The sequence below is a fragment of the Vanessa tameamea genome, chromosome 11 (assembly GCF_037043105.1).
Source record: "Vanessa tameamea isolate UH-Manoa-2023 chromosome 11, ilVanTame1 primary haplotype, whole genome shotgun sequence".
Lineage (NCBI taxonomy): Eukaryota > Metazoa > Arthropoda > Insecta > Lepidoptera > Nymphalidae > Vanessa > Vanessa tameamea.
In genome coordinates this window covers 117,034-140,745 of record NC_087319.1, presented here as the reverse complement: position 1 = coordinate 140,745, position 23,712 = coordinate 117,034, and the positions used below count along the sequence as shown (strand labels likewise).

Sequence of the window (23,712 nt, the reverse complement as noted above, 5' to 3'; positions counted from 1 at the left end):
CATGCGCAGGTAAAACTTACCACTTGCAGTGGTCGCTTCTACGAAACTATGTATTGTTAAAAATAGAGGGGAGGACGTAATACTGAATGGTTTTGAGATTTTCTAGGCAATCGAAAAAATATTTTGTTATTCACACACAAAAAAAAAATTTACATGTAAATAAAATACTTACCAATTTTACATTTATAAACAAGTTTCGTTATATTGTTAATTTATTATTATTTAAATTCACATCATACGTCAAAATATTTTAGAAAATGATAAGATTATAACTTACATTCAAACAATTATTTAATTACTCAAAAATTATCTTTATATGTTCAAATAAAAGGTACAGTTTTACTTGTAATTTTACTGAACTAGTTGTTCTAGTTAATTTTACTTGCTGGAATAATTGGGAGAAACGAGGACTCACGGTGACTTGTAGGCAGTCTCTCCCCAGTTGTGCGATGTAAATAACAAGGAAAATATAAGGTTAAAAGGTAAAGGGTCAGGTGAAGCTTAAGGTAACATTTCGAATAAATAAATGAAGTATCTGTAGGTGTATACAGGGTTTTGCCGTTACTTCTTAGAAGAGTAGAGTCACAACTTTGGAAAATCATGCGTGCGCGTAGGGAAAGTCACTTCGCGCAAGAACTTTAATTAGGCTAAATTACAAAATGTCTTACTTATAACTTAGCTATTGAACTGTTTCTAAGTCTAAATTTTATTTTTAATTTGTATTTTAGTTTTATTTACATTGAGTACTTGTTGTTTTTAATTAATTTTGTGGGAATTTTACAGGGCGACCTTTAGTCCGAATCCGTTCATGTTCGATTACGAATTCCCACCAGCATCCTTTGTGGTCATTTTATTTCGATTGATTTGAAATAAGTTCCTAGTTGTTATACATTTTTGGAAATCTAAGAAAACGGTTATGTTTTTAAAATAATCTGCAGGACAAGTTTCATAACGATTTTTTTAGTTTTTAAGGCATTTTTGTGGAAAAAAAATCAAAAAAATATTGAAATAATAAATTTTTCCGTCTCGCATTTTTTAATTTGGACGGATAATTATTATTTTAATATTGACAAATGACCAGTGTTTAATCGTTTTTATAAATCAGAAGAAAAAAATAGATTTTAATTGATACTTTTATTATAAATAAATTTTTGAAGTTGCATTTTTGACTTATTTTGAAAAAAAACTAAAAAACGTGATAACTCAAAAATGGTTAACTTTTGCATGATACATATGGGGGTTAAAATTATCGCAAATAGTCACCCCTATCACCTCCTAACGGGAATACGTCGAATTACCAATAACCCTGTATATGTATAATATATGATATAATGTAATGTATTAATAATAATTATCTTTACACTGTAAATGTATACTATCAAATTAAAGCTTGCGCGAGTGTGACGCGCTCCCGTCTATATGGGTGTGTGTGTGTGTGTTGTACGTGGGTTAACAGCTGTATACAATCGAAAGTCACTTAATAATGAATAAATTGACTAGTTTTTTCATATTTCAATAATCTTCGGTGTTGTCTCGGGGTTTGATGATGCCGAGACGAGTCGCAACGGCAGCGACATTAGCCCTGACTTCTTCCTGCACGAGGTTGAAGGACATAGCCAGCAGAGCTATGCCGAATAAGAGATATAGAGAGCACAGCGCTATCGAGTGTACGGCATCCGCAGCTTCTCCACTCTGCCCCTGGGAAATAAGTTCAATGTTGAACGTAACAAAACCTCGTAAAGTCATTTCATTGTATTATTTTAATTTTCGTGAAGCGTTTAGTTTAGTGAGTACCATCGGTAGCGCCCGTTTCGTTGGTCGACGAGGTCGTCCATTTTCGAATATCAAATTACAGATGACATGTAGTAGACCATTCGCGTTTAGTTATTGCTTTACTTGACTCGTGTAATTTGAGAGCTGAAGAAGAGTAACTACGGAATATTTTGGCGATATTTTCAGTAATGTTTACATTCCAAGCTGATATTAACTTTACGTCTAAATCCATCTTGTGAATTGACGATCCACACAAAGTTCGTGCACAGCGTTTACTATTTAGGCCGAAATAAAAAAATAGCAGTGCAGTTGATTTTTTACTCTGACAAGTGATTAATGGCGACCTGACAACAACTTAGCTTATCAAATATATTATTCCGACCTGTGCAGGGACAAAGTCACCGAAGCCAATCGTTGTGAGCGTGATGAAGCAAAAGTATGCGGCGTCCAGGTAAGCCCAGCCCTCCCAGCGCTTGAACAGAAACGTGCCCGCCACGATGTAAGATGCCACCAAGAAAACGCACAGCCATATGGGCACGGGCTTTATCTGAAAAGATAAATATAGAAGACAATACAGAAATCTTAATATATATATATATAATGAAATATCTTGGTGGTAGGGCTTTGTGCAAGCCCGTCTGGATAGATACCACCCACTCATCAGATATTCTACCGCCACACAGGAGTAATCAGTACTGTTGTGTTCCGGTTTGAAGGGTGAGTGAGCCAGTGTCACTACAGGCACAAGGGACGTATCATCTTCGTTCCCAAAGTTGGTGGCGCATTGGTGATGTAAGGAATGGTTAATATTTCTTAGAACGCGGCGGTGCTTACCATCAGATGGCCCATTTGCTCGTCCGCCTACCGATATCGTAAAAAAAAATAATGGTAAAACCTATTTTGCTAGATAATTTTGTAATTAATTTTACATTTTGACTGACCAGCGAACGTAAAAAAAACATCAGACAATTTATTAATGTACAATTATCAATAAAAATACACAATATTAGGATAACAGATCTCGTGCGCACGTTATCGTACTTTATCTACGTCAATAGATGTTTGTGTATATTAGTGCGATGCTCGTAAATAATTAATAATTTAGACAAGTGCTATCAGTTAACTAGAATGATAGAGTTCCGTATTCAACAGGTATGATACGATAAAAAACCCGAGCGAGTGAAGGAGTTTTTAAAATGTTGTGTTCGCAAATCGTAATTAGCTTTATTTTTAAAATCTTATATGGGTCCTTAATTTAAGCGGATTTAAAAAAAAAACAAATTATGTTATTCCACATTTCAATTAAATAACTTTTGTCCAGTTTCTAAAGTTGTGCCATGAAATATATAAATAAATTAATATTGAAGCAGACTACGAGACATAAGTCACGTCCCTGTAACTTTAAACGCTTTGTAATTCCCAAAGTCGCAACGCTTGTATTTGTTATAAAATTATCTAGGAAAGTCTAACGGTTCGTAGTCTATTACTAGCTTCATATTGAAACTTAATGTAATATGGTATCCAATCGACGTTAAGTAAATATAGCTAAATGAAATAGTTACCTCCTCCTTAGCAGGTCCTGCTAGTTGTACGGCATATATATCTGATTGTCGCGAGCCCCAAGCTGTAATTTTATAACATTTTAACTTAATAGTTAATCGTATAGTTAGCTTATATAAATACCAGATGCCTTACCTGGGGGGCGACCTCGACGCAAAGGTGGGGCTTCATCGCTCCATTCCTCTCTCTCTGGTGAGGGCGTCTGCAAGAATTAAGATTTACAAGAATTTGGTCATTTTACTTTATCCAATCAAATTATCCACCATCTTATATCCAGTTTTCATACATCACTAATTAGATAGTTCTCATACTTTAACAAAAAGAATCGTTATGAAACTTGTCCTACAGATTATTTTAAAAATATAACTGTTTTACCAGCTCTCCGAAAATGTATAAATAAAAAACGTTATAACTCAAAAATGGTTCACTTTTGTACCATGCGTATGGAGGTTAAAATTATCGCACATAATCACCCCTATCACCTCCTAACGGGAATACGTCGAATTACCAATAACCCTGTATATCATATTTCTTCTATGTGATAAAAATAAATTGATTTGGATCATTTCAGACTTACATATCTATGAGAAGCCTTCACGGTATCGTCGACAGTCTGTAAGCGCCGTAACCTCTTACGCCCTCTCTCCACATCCCAGCGCTCGTCCTCTCCCTCGTCCCAGCACCGCTCGTAGTCATAAATGGCGCTGCGAGCTCTTCGTCCCCGCTTTTTCTCCCCGGGATACTCTTCCATATCACGTTCATAGTATTCTGATCTGCCACGATTAACCCTAACAATAATAGTAAATCATTAATAAAATTAAAAAAATAAACTTTATATGGTTAAGCACACATACGTTTTGTAAAGAAGTGCTTAGTGGCTTAAAGATTTCGCAACACACACATATTTATTCTTTGTTAGGGTTTGTTCAGTAGATATATATTTATGCTATTATACCTCCTGTCAGAAGTTGGTCTTCTTCTTGGAATATCAAACTCAAAATCTTCATCTTCTGGATCATATCCGCGATCTCTTGGATAGTCATCTCTATCTCTTCTTCTTCTCTCTCTTTCCTCCAAAGCTTTTCTTTCTTTATAATTTTCGTAATCAACGTCATGGAGATCGTGCATTTCATAAATTTCTTGGCCTTCATCAAAATCAAAGTGTCTCTGCTCATCATAATCACGCCGAGGACCAAATTCAGACTTAGGTCTCGACGGTCTTGGCAGGGATTTGCTCCTTGTCTCTGGTTTTGGAATTACTTTGGTTTGGTAATCTTCTAAATCTTTAAGCGCTGCTTGTAAATCATGTAACGGCAGTGATATTTTAGGGAACTCTTCTGAAAATAATTCAACTATTTTGGAAATACTTATAAAAAAACTTCTCAGAAAAAGAGGAAGGTTATATGTATACTGTAGTGGATTATGTTACCTATTACACTCAAAATACAAGCAAAATGTTCAATGCATCCATTTTTTACATAATAATAGTAAAAATTTTGTAAATGACGCGGCAAGTGATCACGTGTCTCTTGCACATAAGAAATTATTTGAGGCCTCCGATTATACATCAACGACATATTATTGGTGGGTGCACTTCAAAAATGATAAGGCATCAATTATTTTAAGATAGTTTCTCTTGAGAATGCCCGCTGTAGTCGAAATCGGTCAGGAGGTCGTTATCTTAACTGGAGTTTTATAAAGTTGACTCACCGTCCTCCTCCTCATAAGGATCCTTTCCATATTTTTCATATCTAACTGGAGACCGATCGTCTTCATAATCTCTTGGTCCTAAAATAAAAACAAATAGTTTAAACAAAACCAGAAAGCAAAGCTATTATTTGTTTTAGTTATTAAGTAAGTACCGAATGGTCGCGAGTGAGCGGGAGGCTGTGAGCGAGTACGTGAGGCCGGCACCAAGACGGGTGGTGCTGCCGGTGGGCGCGTTCGGCGCGGCCGAGTACTGTTGTACCCGCTGTCGCGGTATCTAGTTATGAAACCTTTTTAATCAATTTGTCTGGTTACGAAACAAACTATAGATAATATATAATGCTCTCAATAGTTAAGCTTGAAGTCAAAAGGAGTTTGTTTCTTATATTTACTTATTTTCACTCAGGTGAATACTTTTCCACACGATGTGATACTAAATACCAATATTTTAGGGATATGTAAATAATGTCTAACCTGCAATCAGTATCAGACTGAGAACGTTCGAGCGGTTTTCGACGCCGAGTTGATCCCCGTGTACTTCCAGTTCGATTCGACCGCCTAGTGATTGCCGTGATTATTAATATAATTCTATACATGCACAATGGAATATGTTATCGTATGTTCAAATCCTACCTCATAGAGTGCCGATGGCTCGGTTTAGGGGGGCGCGTACAAACGTAGCAACATACTCGCCAATACAAAAATCTGCGACATAGACAAGGCAATAATTATATATTATTTTATAGCTCACAAAATATTAATATATTTGATATCATGAAACGAAGGCAGAATAAACATAATATATAAGAACGCCTATTATTTTTTAAAAGCAAATGTACTGTACTGTAATATAAATGTACCTGAATGAAGAAGCCATGACGTCACCAATATTGGAAAGGCATAGCAGCATCAGGGGGATGCCCAGGATAGCGTAGAAGATGGTCACCACCTTACCTGTCTGAGTCTTAGGCGCTATGTGTCCATACCCTAGATTAAAAAAATAATTTCATTAAAACAGTGACATACACATATTGTACAATCTTCTGTAATAATGAATTTTGAAGATGTAAACAGTTAAACACGATTTGTGAATTCGATATATCCAATAAGCGCTATGTTCTTCACATTTCAAACGGTGACGAAAGACATCAATAATAACAATACTATTTACTCGTCATTTTAAGTAATTTCTTATTTTTATGAATTGAATTACTATAAATTAAAGTTTAATATTTGAATTTCAACGTTTAAAATATGGCATTCTATTGTATCTTGAGCCAGTCTATTGTATCTAGGTCAGATAAATCGCACGAAAAAGCGATAAAGTCGTAAAAGCGATTCTAATATTAACTCGGCAATATTCGTACGTAATAGGAGAACCGTGTGAATGTAGCACATTCGACGATAGCGTATAACAATTTAATTGAAGCATTTGTCAGCATCGGTGGTTCAGTGGTAGAATGCTCGCCTGCCACGCGGGCGGCCCGGGTTCGATTCCCGGCCGATGCATATTCATTTTTATTTATTTTTTGATTGTATTCTCCTCAATATTTTTTTAAATGACTATTTGAATTACTTTATTACTGTATTGTATGTAACGATTCAATGAACGTGAGTATCAGTAGTGCACCTTTGGATGTTCCAATTTTTCGAAAATGTTACATGTTGTTCGATCAAGCATAAAAAATATAACCAATTATTGAAAAACAATTTTGAGAGTGAACGAGCTTTATGTCGAATATTGAATTATTTAGTCGTCTAGTAAAAAAATATATAAAAACGCAATTGAGTTATTCTTTATTATGTTATATGAAGTCGGGTTAATTTTTTATCGTTATTTTATATTTTAGGGTTCTGGACAATACGGGAGGATTTAACTTATGTTTGTCTCTTTCTGAACTATAAATTTATATTTCCACATCCAAATAATTACTCAGAAACGGTTGTTGAAATTTATTACATCTATACACTTGACCTCGGGATGATTTACTGATCTATTATATCTGAAATTAAAATATTATTTTCAATAAATTAAAATAGCAAAGCCTAATCACTATTAATCGACTTGAAAAAAGAAGTTCTGAATTTACATGTTTAAATAATTTTTTGTATGTAAATTTTGTATATTGGGGCATAGACATATTTATATGATAATATTTTTATCTACTTACGAACCTTTTTTTTCATGTTATATGAGTATGCGCATTGTAAATGCACCTCTGTATATGAACATATATATATATATATATATGTATTATATTCCTCATAATTTTATGTCATCTAATTAATACACCTACGGAATACTAAACGTGTCGCAAAACACAAACTTGACCAAAAATTTTATCAAAACCAATCAATTGAATACAATTTCCGTCATATTATTTGTAACGGATACCGCCGAGGTCGCGGTACTTGGCTACTATGGGGATTGTCTTTTACAGAAAAAAAATCGTTCCATCCATTATCTCGACATTAAAAAATTTTAAACCTTGTCGTAATGAAATAGGGTTTATAATGGAAAAGCTTATAAACCTGTCATTACCTGTCTAAATATGATTGGAGTAATTGTAGAGTATTTATTACATTAGCCTTCGAGTTAATGTAACAGTTTGGTTGTTTAGTAACCTGGAATTACCCGAAATATTTAATCTTGTCTATCAGAACTAAAAGTTAGTAGATCTACAATATATATAAAGCAAATGTCTTGTCTGGCGGTAATATAAAATGAAATCAAAACACAAACATAAAATTGTTGATCAAAAAATGATCTCAACAACGGATACAGAATTTTAAATATATTAGTTTATTTTAATTTTACAAGAAGCTCTATCTCCCCCCATCTTTCTCTCTCTAACCCTCTCACTTTTTCACCTCGACGGTAAATTTTTCCTTGAGAGGTGTCAAGGTAATAATGAAAGATCAATGATGCTCAATGAAACCGGAAGAACTAAAACTACTAACTATACTATTAATAATAAGATAAAAAAAACCATGATCAACAACTAGTAGATTATAACGAAAACAACTCCCCAAAATGTAGGTCATTAGGACCGGCGAGACCTTAGGGCTTCCCCAGTCGCAACTCGATTTGGTGCGAGCGACCTTCGTTTCTCTACGCTGCAACTATCTACAGCGTTTTGTAATACTCGTTAATGTTAAAGTATTTTACTTTTAAGCTATCAGCCGAATATATAATAAAAAAAATATATGAGAGAATATTAATGATCTCATTGAGCTGAGCTGCCTGTCTCGACTTCGAGGTGGTATAATTCATACGAAGTTACGTCTCCCATTCCCCTTTGAAATTGAAATTTCAAAAATCCCTTCTTTGTGTCTACAGTGTCTATACTAAAATCAATCAGACATATTATATCGTAATCTTTGCTTAAATTTATTATATATAATATATATTGTATGATAAAGTTTAACCAAAATACATCTCTGAAACACGCTGACTAAAATGGTACAAATTTCTTGTCAAAATATACAGCGATTTTTGCGTGATGCGCTTTCATTTAGATGACAAATATGAATGGCAATAATACATACTCGAGACTCGTGAATACCCAGTGGTTAGAATCTAAACCGAAAACTGCAGATTCAAAGTCTAGTAAACATAACTGAGTTTTCATATGCTTAATTTGGGTTTATAATTCATCTCGTGCTTGATGTTAAAAAATAATAATAGAAAAAAATGTCGGTAAATAAGTTTACAAAATCAAAAATCAAGTCATAATATAACTATTTACATCACACACACACACACATCCATGATCCGTATAGTGTTATAAAGTTTTCATAATTTTCGCAAAGTTTAAAAAATTCATCTTCTTACTTCTGTTTATTTAAAAAAAATATATTTTATGGGTTATTTTGATTTCCGTTTGAGATACGCAATCCTGTCACAAATTCGAAATCCACGCGGACGAAGTCGCGGGCAGAAGCTAGTTGTAAATATACTTATGACGTGCCTTTTTTTAAGAAATTTAATATTTGACCACTGTTGTCAAAACATACATTTTTTACTCAAAGAAGTCCTCAAACAGACACCATCCAAGTTTGTTTTTATTACTTTAACTAACTTTGACCTGCTATTATAAACAATAACCGGATAAAGTGATTAATTTATCACACTGTCTATACGATTTGGTAATTGTATATAATGACCAAACATTATAAATAATAGCTATTTAATCACTATGACTGTAACACACATACATCAAAATTTTATCGGACAAATTATTCAGGATTACTCGGGAAGTTTATCTTTACAGACAGAATTAGGTATTATAAACGCGAGAAACTTTAAAAGAAAAGCCAATAGATATCAAATTTAACATTAATATTCTTATATCTACACTAAATGCTTAAGTAATAAATACCATGTTGGGATTATCTTGTTAGCCTCTGTATTATTTAAATTAATATTCTGTGACATTGTTTGGATATGAGTGAAGTAATAACAGAGTAGGATTAACGCCTGTCGAAGCGACCACGAACCTACTACTGGCCGTTGCACATCGCCGTCGGTGCGCGGCGACATTGAGCAACAAACTTCTATGGAGTTTGCGTCAGTTGCGTTCTGTTCACGCACATATTTGTATTTTATTAAATCTATATGATCCGTATAGATACTGTATGGAATAGGCCTTTTTATAAACTCTTTTGGGTACCGTTCCATCACATAATCTACCGCTAAACAGCAACATTTAGTCTTATGTTGATCGTGAGTGAGCCGGTGTAACTACACGATCAAGGGACATAAAATCTTAGTTATAAGGTTCATGATGACCACTTTCTTTTGAAAAGAGCTCAAAAAATTGTATTTGAATAAAGTTATTTGTTATTGATTAATAAAACTTTGTCAATAAAATTATTATCACAACTGCGACAAATTTAAGTAATTAATTACTGATTAGAAATAATAAAACATTGAACGCTCGAAAGAGTCTACGCGGTGATATTGAAATTTAATTTAGGTTTTGTATTCGAGAGATGTTATCTAACATACAAACTGACAAATCAAAATGTAGTTCATCGTTACCAACAAGCGTGGATAACAAAAAGCTTGCTTCATACTGTTCCACTAGTCTAAGTAACTTGCCCGAACCGGCGGCTCTAAGGCTCCATCGCCTGAAGTCGACGCAGGCGCCCGTCACGTCAGTTACATAACCGATCGCTAAGTGTGCGCGCGCGCATATATTAATTAACATTGGCTATTTTTGTTAAGTGTAACGTGTTGTGAAAACATGTTAGGTATGTATATATTTTAATTCATTTATAAGTTAAAAAATATATATATATTAAATATATAATTTACAAATCATAAATAAAATATTTCACATTTGGTAATCACCTTAGACACTACAATCGTATTTATTTAATTGATCGCTGAAACGCATAAAATTTATAATATATTATACTATTTATAAAATAAATTGAATATAACTTACCAACCAATGTTTCCAATATTTATAAATAAATAAATAAATAATCAACTTCCTAAATAGCTGTAGTTATTTATAATCAAATATGACTCTCTGTTTAGGTCTCAGTGCATTTTACCAAGTTTTTTAATTTAGGTGTGCTTCAACTATTATAAAAATCGTTTGTTAATTTGTTACATTTAGAGCTTATGACGAAGAAACCAAGACGCAAAGAAGAAAAGAAGACATTTAAGAAATTATTCTATTAGATACTCAATATATCTTTTTAATTACGATTTATTTCTTATAAACAAATCTATTTATTGTAAATGTGATCTATACTTATTAGAATAAATACGAAAGTTACACACGGTTGAGCCAGCGGACCAATGGCAAAATCAATGAAATTTAACATTGAGTAGCGTGGATACGGACATCGGTCATACCGCGTCAGGAACAATTTGTACGTTATATGTCAACATTATAGGATATTGTGCAGATCAATAGAGAAAACGCTGCTTAAAGGCAACGTGTATCGAACTCGTACTCGTAAACGTACTCTAGTTTTCACCGTTAAGTAACCTTAAGGGTAGGAACCCTTGAGTGTAAATTATTTGTTCAAATTTAGGTAGGATCACCCTCGAGAGAAAGCCGATTCAATATAATAATAATCATAATACTAGAAAGGAAATAAATTAGTTAAATTAATCTCATTTTTTTAAGTCGGCTAATAAAATGTAAACATTCGCAAACTTATTAAGTCTTAAGGAAACGGCCTTGACATAGTTCACCAAAAATATATAAAATAACATTAATCTGCACATCAACCTCGACATACAAAGACACCGACACTCATGAGACCGTCCCCAAGGCTTCATCGCCAAGCGCCTTGCGACATCCCCGCGACATCCCCGCCCGCCCACTGCTCAAACGGCTATTTCACGTTCCGCGTTAAATCTATTATTTACGGTAGGTTCACGGCACACGGTGACTCACGCTGGAGACCGATTCTGGTATTGACGAGTATAAAATTTAAATGTTTACATAGAGCTGATGTAGTAAGTGAAACGCTTTATCAAGTCTATGCACAGCCGAGCACCAATGAGTTTTCGTGTGCTTAAAATTCATCTCGTACTCAGCGGTAAACGAAGATATCGTGATGAGCCAATAAAAACGGTAGTAACATCCAGTCCGAAGATCAGCTATCTACTCGGCTATTGTTCTCATTTTCCGAGCGTACTGACATCGGTAGCTCTACTTTTAATATATAATATAATCCAATAACAACAAATACTAAAACTATTTTAATAATTATTGTCGTCATAAAGTTTTGCTTTAAATTTAACTCATTGACAAACTAGTTTCGTGCTAAGATAAAAAAAATAGAAATGGTGGGGGACTTGAGAATTTGGCGGGAATTAGGTAATTGGTACGATAAAACTTTAATTTGGTTTGATTCAATAAGATGCGATTTAAATTACAATTAAGGTAGCTCACTACATATATTCACGAAATGATTGTGAGGTGAATATTATTAGATGCTGGTATTATTATACAATCTTTATAGCTAGGAAAATCCTTTAAAGTATTTATCTTTACATAGTATAAAACAAAGTCGCTTCCCGCCGTCTGAACGCTTAGGTCTTTGAAACTACGCAACGGATTTTAAAGAGTGTCATTAATAAATAAAGTGTTTCAAGATACTAGAAAAAAGCCGAGAATTTCAATTTTCCTAGCTGAAAAATAAAATAATTTTTCGTTTTACGTTTGTTCTTCGATCTAATGGTTGTATGTCGGCTGACCCTTATTGCGCCCATGTCGAGCCGGCACGGGTAGCTAGCGAATAGAATAAGATGAGTCATTAATGAGCGATCGCAGGTGATGTTTGTTATTATCTAAGACAATGCCGAGACGTCACCGCCACTTGAACAATTACTAGGCCGGCGCTGAAGTCACGTGCTCGTGTATTTATTATGATAATTATGGCCGTGCGGCTTGTCGCCCTGGCCCTGACGTGAACTTAAAATATTGCTATCGTTTTTGCTTTACTCTAGAAACGTCGCAGCACAGGAGGCACTCGATGGTACAGTTTTATCTTAGAGATACATTTTTAAATGTTAAGTTCAACTCAAATAATAACGCTCACAAAATTGACTGTGATGTATCATCATGTAAATTAATAAAAGACTACCCGCCTCGTTGGTCTAGTGCTGCTGACTAAAACACTGCAGGACCAGAGTTCGGGCTTTACAATATAAATCAAAAAGTATTAGATTGCTCCGAAATGTGAAGCTGGCTTTTTTACTTCCGTGTCTCTTTCAGCTCGTAAAGCCTCTATTTGAACACATTGTTGAGCTCTGAAATATACATATCTTACGGGGTTTGTCGCTGTTGTGTTTTAAGAATGGCCAACGTCTATACTAACCCTTTGATAAGTCTTCTCTCTATAGCTAAGAAATGTTGTACCGTTATTTTATTTATATGAATCGTGCTTCACTCGATCAGGCAGAACGTTGTGTAGTGCGCTTTTGCTGGCGACGGTGTCGTACAGCGGCGCGGACCGCTGGAGCTGGCCGGACGCCGCCGGCGAAGAGAGCGTGCGCATCGACAGCAAAGTGCGTTTTGTTGACGCGCCAGAGACACACAGGAACAGCAAAAGGTTTGACAACATGTAATAAATCTTCATCTATATATAAATCCATTATACGTCTAAAGTTGTTTTAAGATTATTTTAATAATTAATCTTAATATGTTTTGAGATATTAACAAACGGGATGAGTGTAACTAATATAGTAGTAATAATTACTTTTATCCATTGCGACCTATTAATTTAATATGGCATAGTAATCATATAAATTATTACAAAAAAAACTGATTTAAACGAGGTAGTCAGCGGTCGTTAGAGGTTCTGTGCCAAGCGGCAGCATTGCATCGCAAGCGCACCTCATATGATAAACAACGGCGACCCGATTATATGCCTAAAAAATAACATACATTGCACATGAACCCAAAACATTTCCCTCCCTCTGGGTTAATCAGATGTAACATCTTGTACGCTTTACTAACGAATTAATTAAAAGTACCTATTTAAAAATGACCTTTGTATAAATATTTCAAGCTGTCAAAGATTTATCAAAATTAGCATGAATTAAAGCAATTAAGTAGGCACGCGAATGAACGGGCGCACGCCGGCCGCGCCACGCAACGTTCCGGCCGAGTTGATTTCGGCGCCTTGGCCGACATCGCGGCATCTCACATATTGTTTTCTTATTACAATACCACAATTATCCCACAATCGCAATTTTGTGAAATACATACTATTTACGTAACAAGAAAGACTCGAGTCGCCTGTATTTGTCGGTTACCACACTACCGTTTCGCTAGTATCGCTCTATCTGGATCGAGGCGCCATGTCGAATTACACAATCTATCAACTCTTATTATAATTATTGCTTAAAATAATTTACATTTGCAAGATCAGTACGTCGTACACTTTCTAATCACGGTATCGATTATCTCCGTCCTAAATTTTAAACGTTAGTGCATACGGTTGTCATTGCGGCATCTATTTTGATAAAAAGCAATATTAATGTCATTTTATGATAATGATATTTCGAAACTATACCAATAAATATATTTAAATCTTATGTTGAAGGATCATTAGTAATTAAATTATATTAGTCAACGCAAGGCTATACATATTATAAGAGTGTGCAGTAAGTTTATTTTCAGGCAGAATACATAAATTTAGCAATATATTATTAATATACCTTCGTTATTTAATACTTAAGACGTGAGCGTAACTTATCTTGTAAAATGACGATTAGAAAGTCTTTGTAAGTCTACTTGAATAAATATGTTTTGATTTTTATATTTCGTTATAGAAATTGATATTGAATATAGATAGATATTAAAAATATTTCGATAATCATGATGATTATCGAAATATTTTTAACCTCTTGCTAATTATATTTGAGTAAATTTTGTATTTCTTGCCAGTTATGTTTTTGTAACTCTACTCCGTGTTTTTTGTTAAGATCTTTTGTGAATTCCAATAAGAATGTATTGACAATAACAATAAAAATAAACTGGTAGACATATAGAAGTGACTGTGAGTGTGATTCGATTGAGAGAATTCTCTATTGGCGTGATCGTTGTTGCTGTGTGATAAGCTCCAGGGAATTCCGAAATAGTTACAGTTCAGCGGCCACGTTGCGTAAGTGCTTAATACTATTTCTAGTCTATTTGCTAGAACATCTTATAGTTAAACTAAAGTATACTATTCTTACCTTACTAATATTACAAATACGTAAGACTGAGTAATGATGTCGTACATACAAAAAAACAAAATGAGAAGAAGAAGAAAGAACATTACTACCCAAACCTTCTTTTTGATAAAGTCAAAATATACAACCAGTTCGGGAAGATATGCCTCAAGGCTGAGAGAAGATTTATATTTTTATCGACATGATTTCTTTACATTAACATATGTTATTTAAAACTGTTTGGCCTTGACTCGATCACAAGATGTGCTATAACCCTTAAAGATAAAGACGCAAAAGGACCGGAGAGTTAACCGGCAATACATCGTCCAAGAAGAGCAGTAAATTACTCAGTACTTACTGTTGTATTGTGTACTATAATAATAATATCATTATGAAGTTTGATTCATTTTCTTGTTGTTATAGAAAATAAATGAAAGGAGATTATTTTGTTTTATATCATGCACAGCGTAGCGGACATATCGTACGCGTACGTCAACAGACGTTTAGTCTACGTTATGTTTTATAAACATCGTATTAGTTTGCAATATACCTGCTTAATAATATTTACATTAGCGAAATTATTTTAGCAATACCTTGCTCTTGTATTAATCTCACAAATGATGTAATATGATCAATAAAAAATCCATCAAAACACACACACAATAAAACGTTATTTATTCAAAAGTGGCAGAGGCAGACAGTGTCGGGTTATGAAACATTGCAACATATTATGGTAAATCATCACGCCACCTCTGTCTCTTTGTCTGAACGCTATAACTCAAAAACTACCGAACGGATTTTCATAGGGTTTTTTTATACAAATTATAATTTTACGTTTGTAATATCTTAGTTCACGTTTTCTTATTCTTAAATAACAGAGACAATGTGCAAGCGGACGAAATTCCGTTCCAAGAAGCAACCGACACGGAGGGCTTCTACAACAGGCCGCCGGGCTCAGGCCGCTACCCCGTCCTCGTCGAGCCGGAGAGGAGCGTCCGCATTAATGGGCAGAACGTGTACTTCCTCAACGGACAAAATAGGTATACTGCTCATAAATAAGCATTTTATTGAATAGAATGGCCAACTGCACTCGCACACATAATAAGACTTACAGATAGCTACAGCATGCTGATATATATACTCTCAAGATAATATTAAATGAAAATTTGCTAGATAATATAAGTCAAGAGTTAAACAAGAGCTCCGCAAAGACTCCGCAATTATTTTTCCTTCGATGAAAGTTTGGATCGGCTTCCGTTTAGCCTGAACGTATAATTGATCTTAATTTTGGTATACATAATTAAGTATTGCGACGCGCTGATAACGAATATGTTAAGGAGTCAAAATACCCACAAATATTATTTTCAAGATCAAATCGAAGAAAAATCGCTTGAATGTAGTCTTTAATAGTAGATTGTAATGATACTTCTCGAGATTCTATAATATAGCTATTATTAGAAAAAGTTGAAAGTCTAAGAAAAATTCCGTTTATTTCAGAAACCAAAGGTACTCCGACGGTACGCTGGACTCGCTGCAGCACTGCAAGTGTGTTTCCAGACCAGACTGCAAGGTGCAGACAGATTACAAAGTGAGACAATGTTCCTACTCGAATATGAAACAACATTAGTTACGCTAAAAATATTAAGAGTCCAATTCTAAGAATATGAATAGTCCTAGCTTTTACTCGCGAGTTCGTTCGCGTATAAGTTAATAAATTAAATTAAGCTGTTAGAGGTAGGTTAGAGGAGAGCCGAGATGGCTCAGTGGTTGGAACGCGTGCATCTTAACCGATGATTTCGGGTTAAAACCTTGGCAGGCACCACTGAATTTCATGTGCTTAATTTGTGTTTATAATTCATCTCATGCTCGGCGGTGAAGGAAAACATCGTGAGGAAACCTGCATGTGTCTAATTTCAACGAAATTCTGCCACATGTGTATTTCTTTAGATATTTATTGAAATCAAATGATGTAAGGAACAATTTAATGAATATTGTATTTATTTGTATAAGGATTAATATTATGTTTATAAAACACCTTCGCATAAAATACATTATATTAGAACAAATTTGATTACTACAGAAAAGGTACAGATGAGCCAAAATTAAAAGATAGACATATGATACGATAAGATACGAACTTTTTACATACTTCTTGCAAAACTTTAACCGTTTACGCAGCGCATGCAACGTAGCTTACATCAAATCAAAGAATATTTTTCCCCCGTTATTGCAACATTTTTCATTGATACTCTTGCATCCATTGGTCGTAACGTGATATAAAAATGCTCACACATTCCCAAAAAGAACTTTCTCTCCGCCATGCTCTAAAGCAACAGCTTTAGTTCTTATTTGTACAATAATTAATTATTATTGTTATTTATTTATTCGTATTGCTTTATAAAATATGTTGTGGTAAATAATACGTTTTGCTTTTGAGCAAAACGCTGCACATTTCAATTGTTAGACGTAAACCGTCTTTTTATATATTTTCGTATTTTTATAATTTTTTTTTTCAATTACCTATTTTTTCAATATCGAGAAACTTTTAATGTAAATATACAATGAACGCTGTTCCTTTTCCCAGAGGGCGTGCGGAACGAACCAGTACCTATGCTGTTTCAATGTTCCCAACCGACAGAACTCCCAACAATCAGGTTTTTTAATTGTTATATTGGATTATTTCAATTTATTTAAAATTTAGTTTAAGTTAATTTCAATATAATTAATTTGATTTAATTTACAGAATATTTCAATGAAGTGGACGACGAGCGCCCCATGCTTTACCCGAACCAAGGAAGTTTAGCGGGACCTTTCCCGGCGCCGCATGAAACCGATGCTAGCGGTGTGTTTGGACCCGACCACGGGCCCAACAACGTATTACTTGGCTCTTTCGAAGATCGCAGGCCTCCGCAGAATGTTCTCGTTGGACCCAATGGACCCACTGGTATCATCGGACCAACAAACAAACAAGTTCTAGTCGGTCCCGGGGGTCCCACTGGAGTAGTTGGCCCTGGCAGACCAGTTCTGGCCGGTCCTCAGGGTCCAACCGGTGTAATTGGGCCAGGAAATGAAGTTCGTGATCAACGAAATGGTCTTATAGGACCAAATGGACCCAGTGGTGATACAGGGCTAAGTGAAACAGCTCAAAGAGGAGTATTAGTAGGACCAGGCGGCCCAACGGGAATAATTGGCCCCGCGTATAATCGTCCGGTATTAGTGGGACCGAATGGACCCACTGGTGTAATCGGACCGAGACGACAAGGCGTTTTAGTGGGACCGGGTGGCCCGACCGGTATTATTGGTCCAGGTGGATTTAACCGTCAGTCCCAACGTGGAATCTTAGTTGGCCCCGGCGGACCGACTGGCATTATCGGTCCAGGCAGACGGGTCCTCGTGGGACCAGGCGGCCCCACAGGTCAGATTGGCCCGGGAAACTACTACGGTAAATGAGTGATGCGCTGTGATGACTAATAAACTAATACGTGTAGGCACTCGTGGCGGGCGCACCGCACTCGCGTTTACGCGTCGCCAAGTGCCCGCAGTGATTTGTTTAATGTAAATATTTAACGAGATCTAACCTCAGCGTTCTGTGCTAACGCTGTAAATCGTAGCTTTAAGATGTTTGTGTGCTAATCCTGTGCATATTTTAATACATGTTTTAAATAAGTTTGTCGTAATACTAACGTGGTTTTTATTATCTTCAACGATTGCAGGTTGTTCGCGACGTAGGAACGACCAAACGTTACCGTCCGATGCGAACAACAAACAGAAAAATAAAACTGACTGCATTTGTAAATATCATAAGACCAGTTAGGTCACAATTAGTTTTTTTTTTTTTTTTTTTCTTTATTTAAGAGCTTTGTCGCTAATGCAACTATGTCGCCCTGTTATTAAAAATTTATATTAATTCAGCTTTTTTGTACACTTTCATACAATTTGTACAATTTCTTTGCCGAGACAGAATCAGGTATGGACAAAATACTGTTACATTCTCCAACGTTACAAAAAAAAGCTTATCACAAAATATTTGGCGTCTTATAGTTTCGTTCTTGACACACTCCATCAAAACATGATAGGCATCCTCCACAACTCCACAAACCGAACAATAAGGATGCGGAACCACTCCCATCAGATGCGCAAATTTTCCAAATGGAATGTGTCCAGATCGCAACCGTAAAGCAGTGACTACGTCTTTCCTGTTCAATAAGACTGTGTCAATCCAAGGCTGATTAGGTAGGGAAGGTTGTATGGTCCGATACCAGATACCCTTGTCCTTCGTAGGTCACAATTAGTTAATATTTTATAAAATAAACGAGAGGAGTCGTGGGGCACCCGGTTGGTGCGAAGTTGCTGTCACTGTACATATATTATACATTAAACAACAGACGCAATGAAATATATTTCCAACGTTTGAGAATAACTAAATGACACGAAATACAATTGTTGTTAAAATCCCGTGTTAATTAAAAACATAATAAAATATTATATAAAGCCGTAGTATAATAGAAAGAGACAGAGAGAAAGAGGAAGGGAGGAAATGGGCGACCATTGAGGTAGGAAAACGCTTTTTCCTTCCGTGGTGATTTCTTCCAGTTTTCTCTACTTTGAGCCGCGTAAAAGCACTTTATTCCAATAAAATTAAAATGTAATTAAAATACTTATAAAATAACATGTCCTGGCTGACTCATTCATCATCGCCGAGCGTAAACTATTAAAGCTAGGGCCATGAAATTTGGTGAGTAGGAACGTTTTATTGAGTAGACACCCACTAAAGAAATTCGGAAATTCTACCCCTAAGGGGGTGAAATAGTAGTTGAAAGTTTGTATGAAAGTCCGTTGTTTTTTAAGTTGGAAACATGAAACTTTATTTTTGGGATATCGATTAAAAGTGAGTAGATACGTATTTAAGTGTTCCTGGATATTCTACAATACACACCAATGTGGTATACAAAAAGGTCTTGAATAAACGTAATATTTTACGTTAATCTGTAAATATATTAAACTTCCACGCGACCAAAGCCGCGAGCAACAGCTTGTACATACATAAGATGAAGGTGCAAATATTTTACGAAAAAAACTAGCGTCCTCGATCGTAAGACGTTGCCCGATACTACGGAATTGGAATTAAAAAATGCTCTTATAGTTGTGATCTGGCCGCTCGCCAGCGCTCGCTCGCTTTGATATATCGCAATACGCGGGAATAACTCAAACCAAACATTTTTCGACTTCATTACTGCGGCGACGTGTAACAGGTAGAATATTTATTGTTTCCAAAACGTAACTATTCCTTAGTTGTACTATTTGGCCGATTGTACTATAAGAAAAAAGATAAATTCTAACATTTTTATTTTAGACCTTATCAGTAAATATTGATAAAAATCAGTCGACTGAATAACTTCTTTTTAGGTATTTATATACGTTTACTAAATTATGTTCATCAAATGCCTATTTTTTTGCCATGTACTTTACCGAAGACTATCTACAAGAAATGTAACAACCATGTACTCGTTGAACATTTCATCATTAATGTTAAGGTGTCCAACAGCATTTGAGAGAGATTTAGCTTTCAACACACAGAAGAGTCACACCAGCAAAATTTCTAACTCTGGTCTACTACTGAGAATTTCTTAGAAAAAGTGTTCACTTTATCAGAATCATAGGCTTCCACATCTGCATCCTTAGAAGACAGCAAACGAAAAAGTAGTCCTAAACTTTTATTCTTTACTATTTTATACATAGCATATTTGAGATCAGGATCTTATATACTTATGAAATGACAAAGTGTGTATAAAAGTGTGTACATTTAAATGAAGCTCAGCTCACCAATAGTGGTGATGACAATGATGGAATAGAACAGCGCCCCCGTGAATGTCCACTGAATGTGGTCGGTGCTCTCGTTGCCGTCCCAACCGCGCACCTTCATCTCCAGTAGGATTGCGTTTTCAAAATCCTACAACAATGAGCACCAATCAGAAAGATGGAGTCAGACAGATTTCAGATTTAAATTACAGGATTCTTCAGTTTTTGTTATTATTTTGTTAGTTATGCTGGGCTGTGGTAATATTATTACATATACGAGTATACATATATATATATATATCTATGAAATGCTAAAACGATGATTAACTAAAGCAAGGCGAGCAAAGGCCTCAAAAGCATTGTTAGGCCAAAACGATATTAAATATATATTTAACCACCTTAAGCATGTCAACGACCTCGGCGGTCCAGTTCGTCTGATTCAGATACGACACTCGGTTGGTCATAAACCAAATGTTCTGCGTCGTGTTTCCGCGGATCTGCGATATGTTCATCTTCACCTGCAAATAAATGTTTAATTAAATCTGCTGTGGAAATACATTACGCAATGATATTTATAAATGTTAATGGTGTGACGTTATCTAAACGTTACAAATGCCTGTCGGAACTGGTTAACAGAAATAAATACTTCATTATATGTTATGCAAATGGAGGAACACAATTCATAAATTAAAATCAAAATATACTTAATGTAAGCACTTTTGACTCGGTTTTTCTGCATATTAAATGTAAAGCAAGTGCTTCACTAGTTAGGGTTGTCCAAGATTTATATTTCTAAAAAATCTATTATAGAACATAATGACTAATGATATCAGGGCCAGTCTCACCTCTCTCTCGTGTTGCGCCTCGAGTCGCTCGAAGGTGACAGCTCCCAGGATGCAGTACGCCACCACGAGGCTGATCATCACGAAGTGAGAGAACACCACTGAGCATAGTTTCCAAGTATAGTACAGCACCTGCATATAATACCGTGTTATCCGCATATATCAAAAGAAGTACTTTATGAATCAAGTTTGTATGTAGATATTGACTGAATTAATATTGGTAATAAGATATTTTACAGACAGGATATGGCATTGTCACACATCGAAATAATTATCAAAAAACGACCATTAATTTGTATAAGACCGAGGCCTTTCCCGACGTCGCACGTGTGGCACAAAGTAGAAGGACATGATTATAGTGCTGTGGACTTTTATTTAGAACTATTTGAAAGGAATAATTCAATTCTATATTATATTGACTTGAGCAGCGGACGATAGCGAACTCTTAGGGAGCACGGCTTACGGCTATATAAGCCCTATGCTTAAATGATCTAATCTCAGTAACCGCTGTGTGTATTTTTACATGTTGCTTGCAACTTATAACTTATAGTTTAAAATTTGTATATGTAGTATAGGTTTACTGGCAGTGGCAGTGTGCAAGCCCGTCTAGGTAACAACCTATCATCATATTATATCGTACCGCTAAACAGCAATACTTTGGATTTTTATGTTCCAGTTTAAATTGTGAGTGAGCCAATGTTAGTACAGGCATGGGCCTGTACCTGTAGCCTGTTCCCATGGGGGACACCTTAGTTCCCAAGATTGGTAGTGCATTGGTGATATGAGGAATGATTAATATTTCTTAAGGTATCAATGTCACTGTGCAGTTATGGCCACGTACCATCAACTGGTCCATTTTCCAGGACATCTACCTATATGATAAAAAAGAAATTGAAAACTGTAAGTGCTATTTAACTGCACCTTAGCACACTTGCTCGGCGGCGGCGGTGGGTAGTCGACGCGCTCCACACGCGTCTCCCGACGAGACATTTTCACATATACCAACTATATGAGTCTCACATATCCACTTATTACAAACATATTTCACTCATATATCTCATCTCAAAAACATAATATTGTGTCCTTCAGAATATTCTTAACCACCGATCCACTGAAATTGTCTTAATAATTCACTGGATAAAATATTACGCAAACAACTCGAGGAGCAGTTTTCACTGGGAGGTAATGCGTTGCGTTCAAATATTTAGACGGTATCGTGTAAACATGTATTTTATAAAGTCGGTAATGAGGCGGGCGGCGCGCGCGCACGTCGCTGGATACTGGGATATATCGGGACTCCGGCGCAGCCACTTTATGATCTACTACTTCCCTTTTATTTACCAGGATTTAGATTTTGATCTCGCAATATTGTATATTTATACATCGGTAGCAGGTCATTGCAGATACACTTCGCAAATATCGATCCGCCGTAACGATTGCTTACGAACAGTAGCTTTACAGTTTTAACAATACAATTGATAGTTATATAATAACAGCAAAATAACAAAATTAAGAAGAGTTTAATTTCTGATCGTAGTTCATCACTCAAATGCTCGACAGTCGATAGTGAATAAATATATCATAAAAATATCACCTGCGTATCTATATGAAATTCAGACACATTTAAATCCTCCAAGCTACAGTTGAGCTCCTATGGGAATATGATCTAACACTTTTCCATTATATCTTGTGTTATTACAGAAAAGCCTTTAGCCAAGTAAACAATTACAGGTGTTTTTAGCTTTTACTGCTTACTATATTTTTTTAAGATAACGATTGTAGCAGAGTATATAGATACATTTTTCGCTTATGCGTTTTACAAAAGGCATTTTATCGACATTTAGAAGATCTGCTAATCTTATTCACAAGTCGCTGTTATGTGTTATAGTTTTTGTACTGTTGAAATATTAAGTAATAAGGTATATTATTTGTAGCCATCCTGAAACTATTAACTAATTTTGTATACAAATTCAACTTCAATCAAAAATATTTGGTACTATTATAGTTTATGTGGAGAAGGAGCACAGAAAGCCAATATTTTTATAAAACATGTAAGTATTTCTAAAATAATAAAAAAAATCATTTCACACACTACGATACCTTTAACTCACACACGTTTAACTACATTACATACATGTAATATGAAGCATTCATAGTTTACGTTCATACTGCCAATGACAACACACGTCATGTCAAAGATGAAAATCAATGACTTTTTTTACGGGACAAGGTATCGTTCCGTTCAGTCTCATTTTTCCTACGAATCTTTCGAATCTACGCATCTAATATTTTACTAGCAATGAATTACGGTCGAATTTCGACCAATAGGCGACCGCTAGT

The 23,712-nt window shown here is 35.3% G+C and overlaps 2 protein-coding genes and 1 non-coding gene across 4 annotated transcripts in view; 2 read left to right on the top strand and 1 right to left on the bottom strand.

Moving 5' to 3' along the window:
- The window catches only part of LOC113400936 (collagen alpha-2(I) chain-like), a 52,644-nt gene extending 34,234 nt beyond the window's left edge, over window positions 1-18,410 (top strand). The window contains exons 2-7 of one of the 2 annotated variants that reach the window (XM_064216277.1): window positions 10,271-10,300; window positions 12,976-13,125; window positions 15,610-15,771; window positions 16,229-16,319; window positions 17,316-17,385; window positions 17,475-18,410. In XM_064216277.1, coding sequence (XP_064072347.1) covers window positions 10,290-10,300; window positions 12,976-13,125; window positions 15,610-15,771; window positions 16,229-16,319; window positions 17,316-17,385; window positions 17,475-18,181 — 1,191 coding nt within the window. In that variant the 5' untranslated portion in view covers window positions 10,271-10,289 and the 3' untranslated portion in view covers window positions 18,182-18,410. Of the gene's footprint in view, window positions 1-10,142; window positions 10,301-12,975; window positions 13,126-15,609; window positions 15,772-16,228; window positions 16,320-17,315; window positions 17,386-17,474 lie in introns of those variants that run through there. The other variant, XM_064216276.1, reaches the window with a different exon arrangement.
- Window positions 1,298-22,656, bottom strand: LOC113400931 (uncharacterized). The gene is made up of 15 exons (XM_026640629.2): window positions 22,294-22,656; window positions 21,376-21,504; window positions 20,929-21,048; window positions 20,555-20,681; window positions 5,901-6,027; window positions 5,674-5,745; window positions 5,515-5,598; window positions 5,196-5,317; window positions 5,044-5,121; window positions 4,289-4,670; window positions 3,911-4,121; window positions 3,469-3,535; window positions 3,336-3,397; window positions 2,156-2,320; window positions 1,298-1,698 (listed from the first exon to the last, which is right to left on the bottom strand). Exons 1-15 carry the CDS (start codon window positions 22,360-22,362, stop codon window positions 1,513-1,515), a joined length of 2,001 nt encoding a protein of 666 aa, XP_026496414.2. The 5' UTR covers window positions 22,363-22,656; the 3' UTR covers window positions 1,298-1,512.
- On the top strand, window positions 6,479-6,549 carry Trnag-gcc (transfer RNA glycine (anticodon GCC)). Its single transcript has one exon. It is a non-coding gene; the product is annotated as a tRNA-Gly (tRNA).
- Window positions 22,657-23,712: the final 1,056 nt, after the last annotated feature.

Excerpts from the sequence above, each read along its gene's own strand:
- LOC113400931 (XM_026640629.2), bottom strand. The coding sequence starts at position 22,362 with ATGTCTCGTCGGGAGACGCGTGTGGAGCGCGTCGACTACCCACCGCCG. Across the intron at positions 5,746-5,900 it reads GTCATGGCTTCTTCATTCAG|ATTTTTGTATTGGCGAGTAT; the intron begins GTACATTTATAT and ends TCTATGTCGCAG. Across the intron at positions 1,699-2,155 it reads GTGACTTTGTCCCTGCACAG|GGGCAGAGTGGAGAAGCTGC; the intron begins GTCGGAATAATA and ends CTTATTTCCCAG.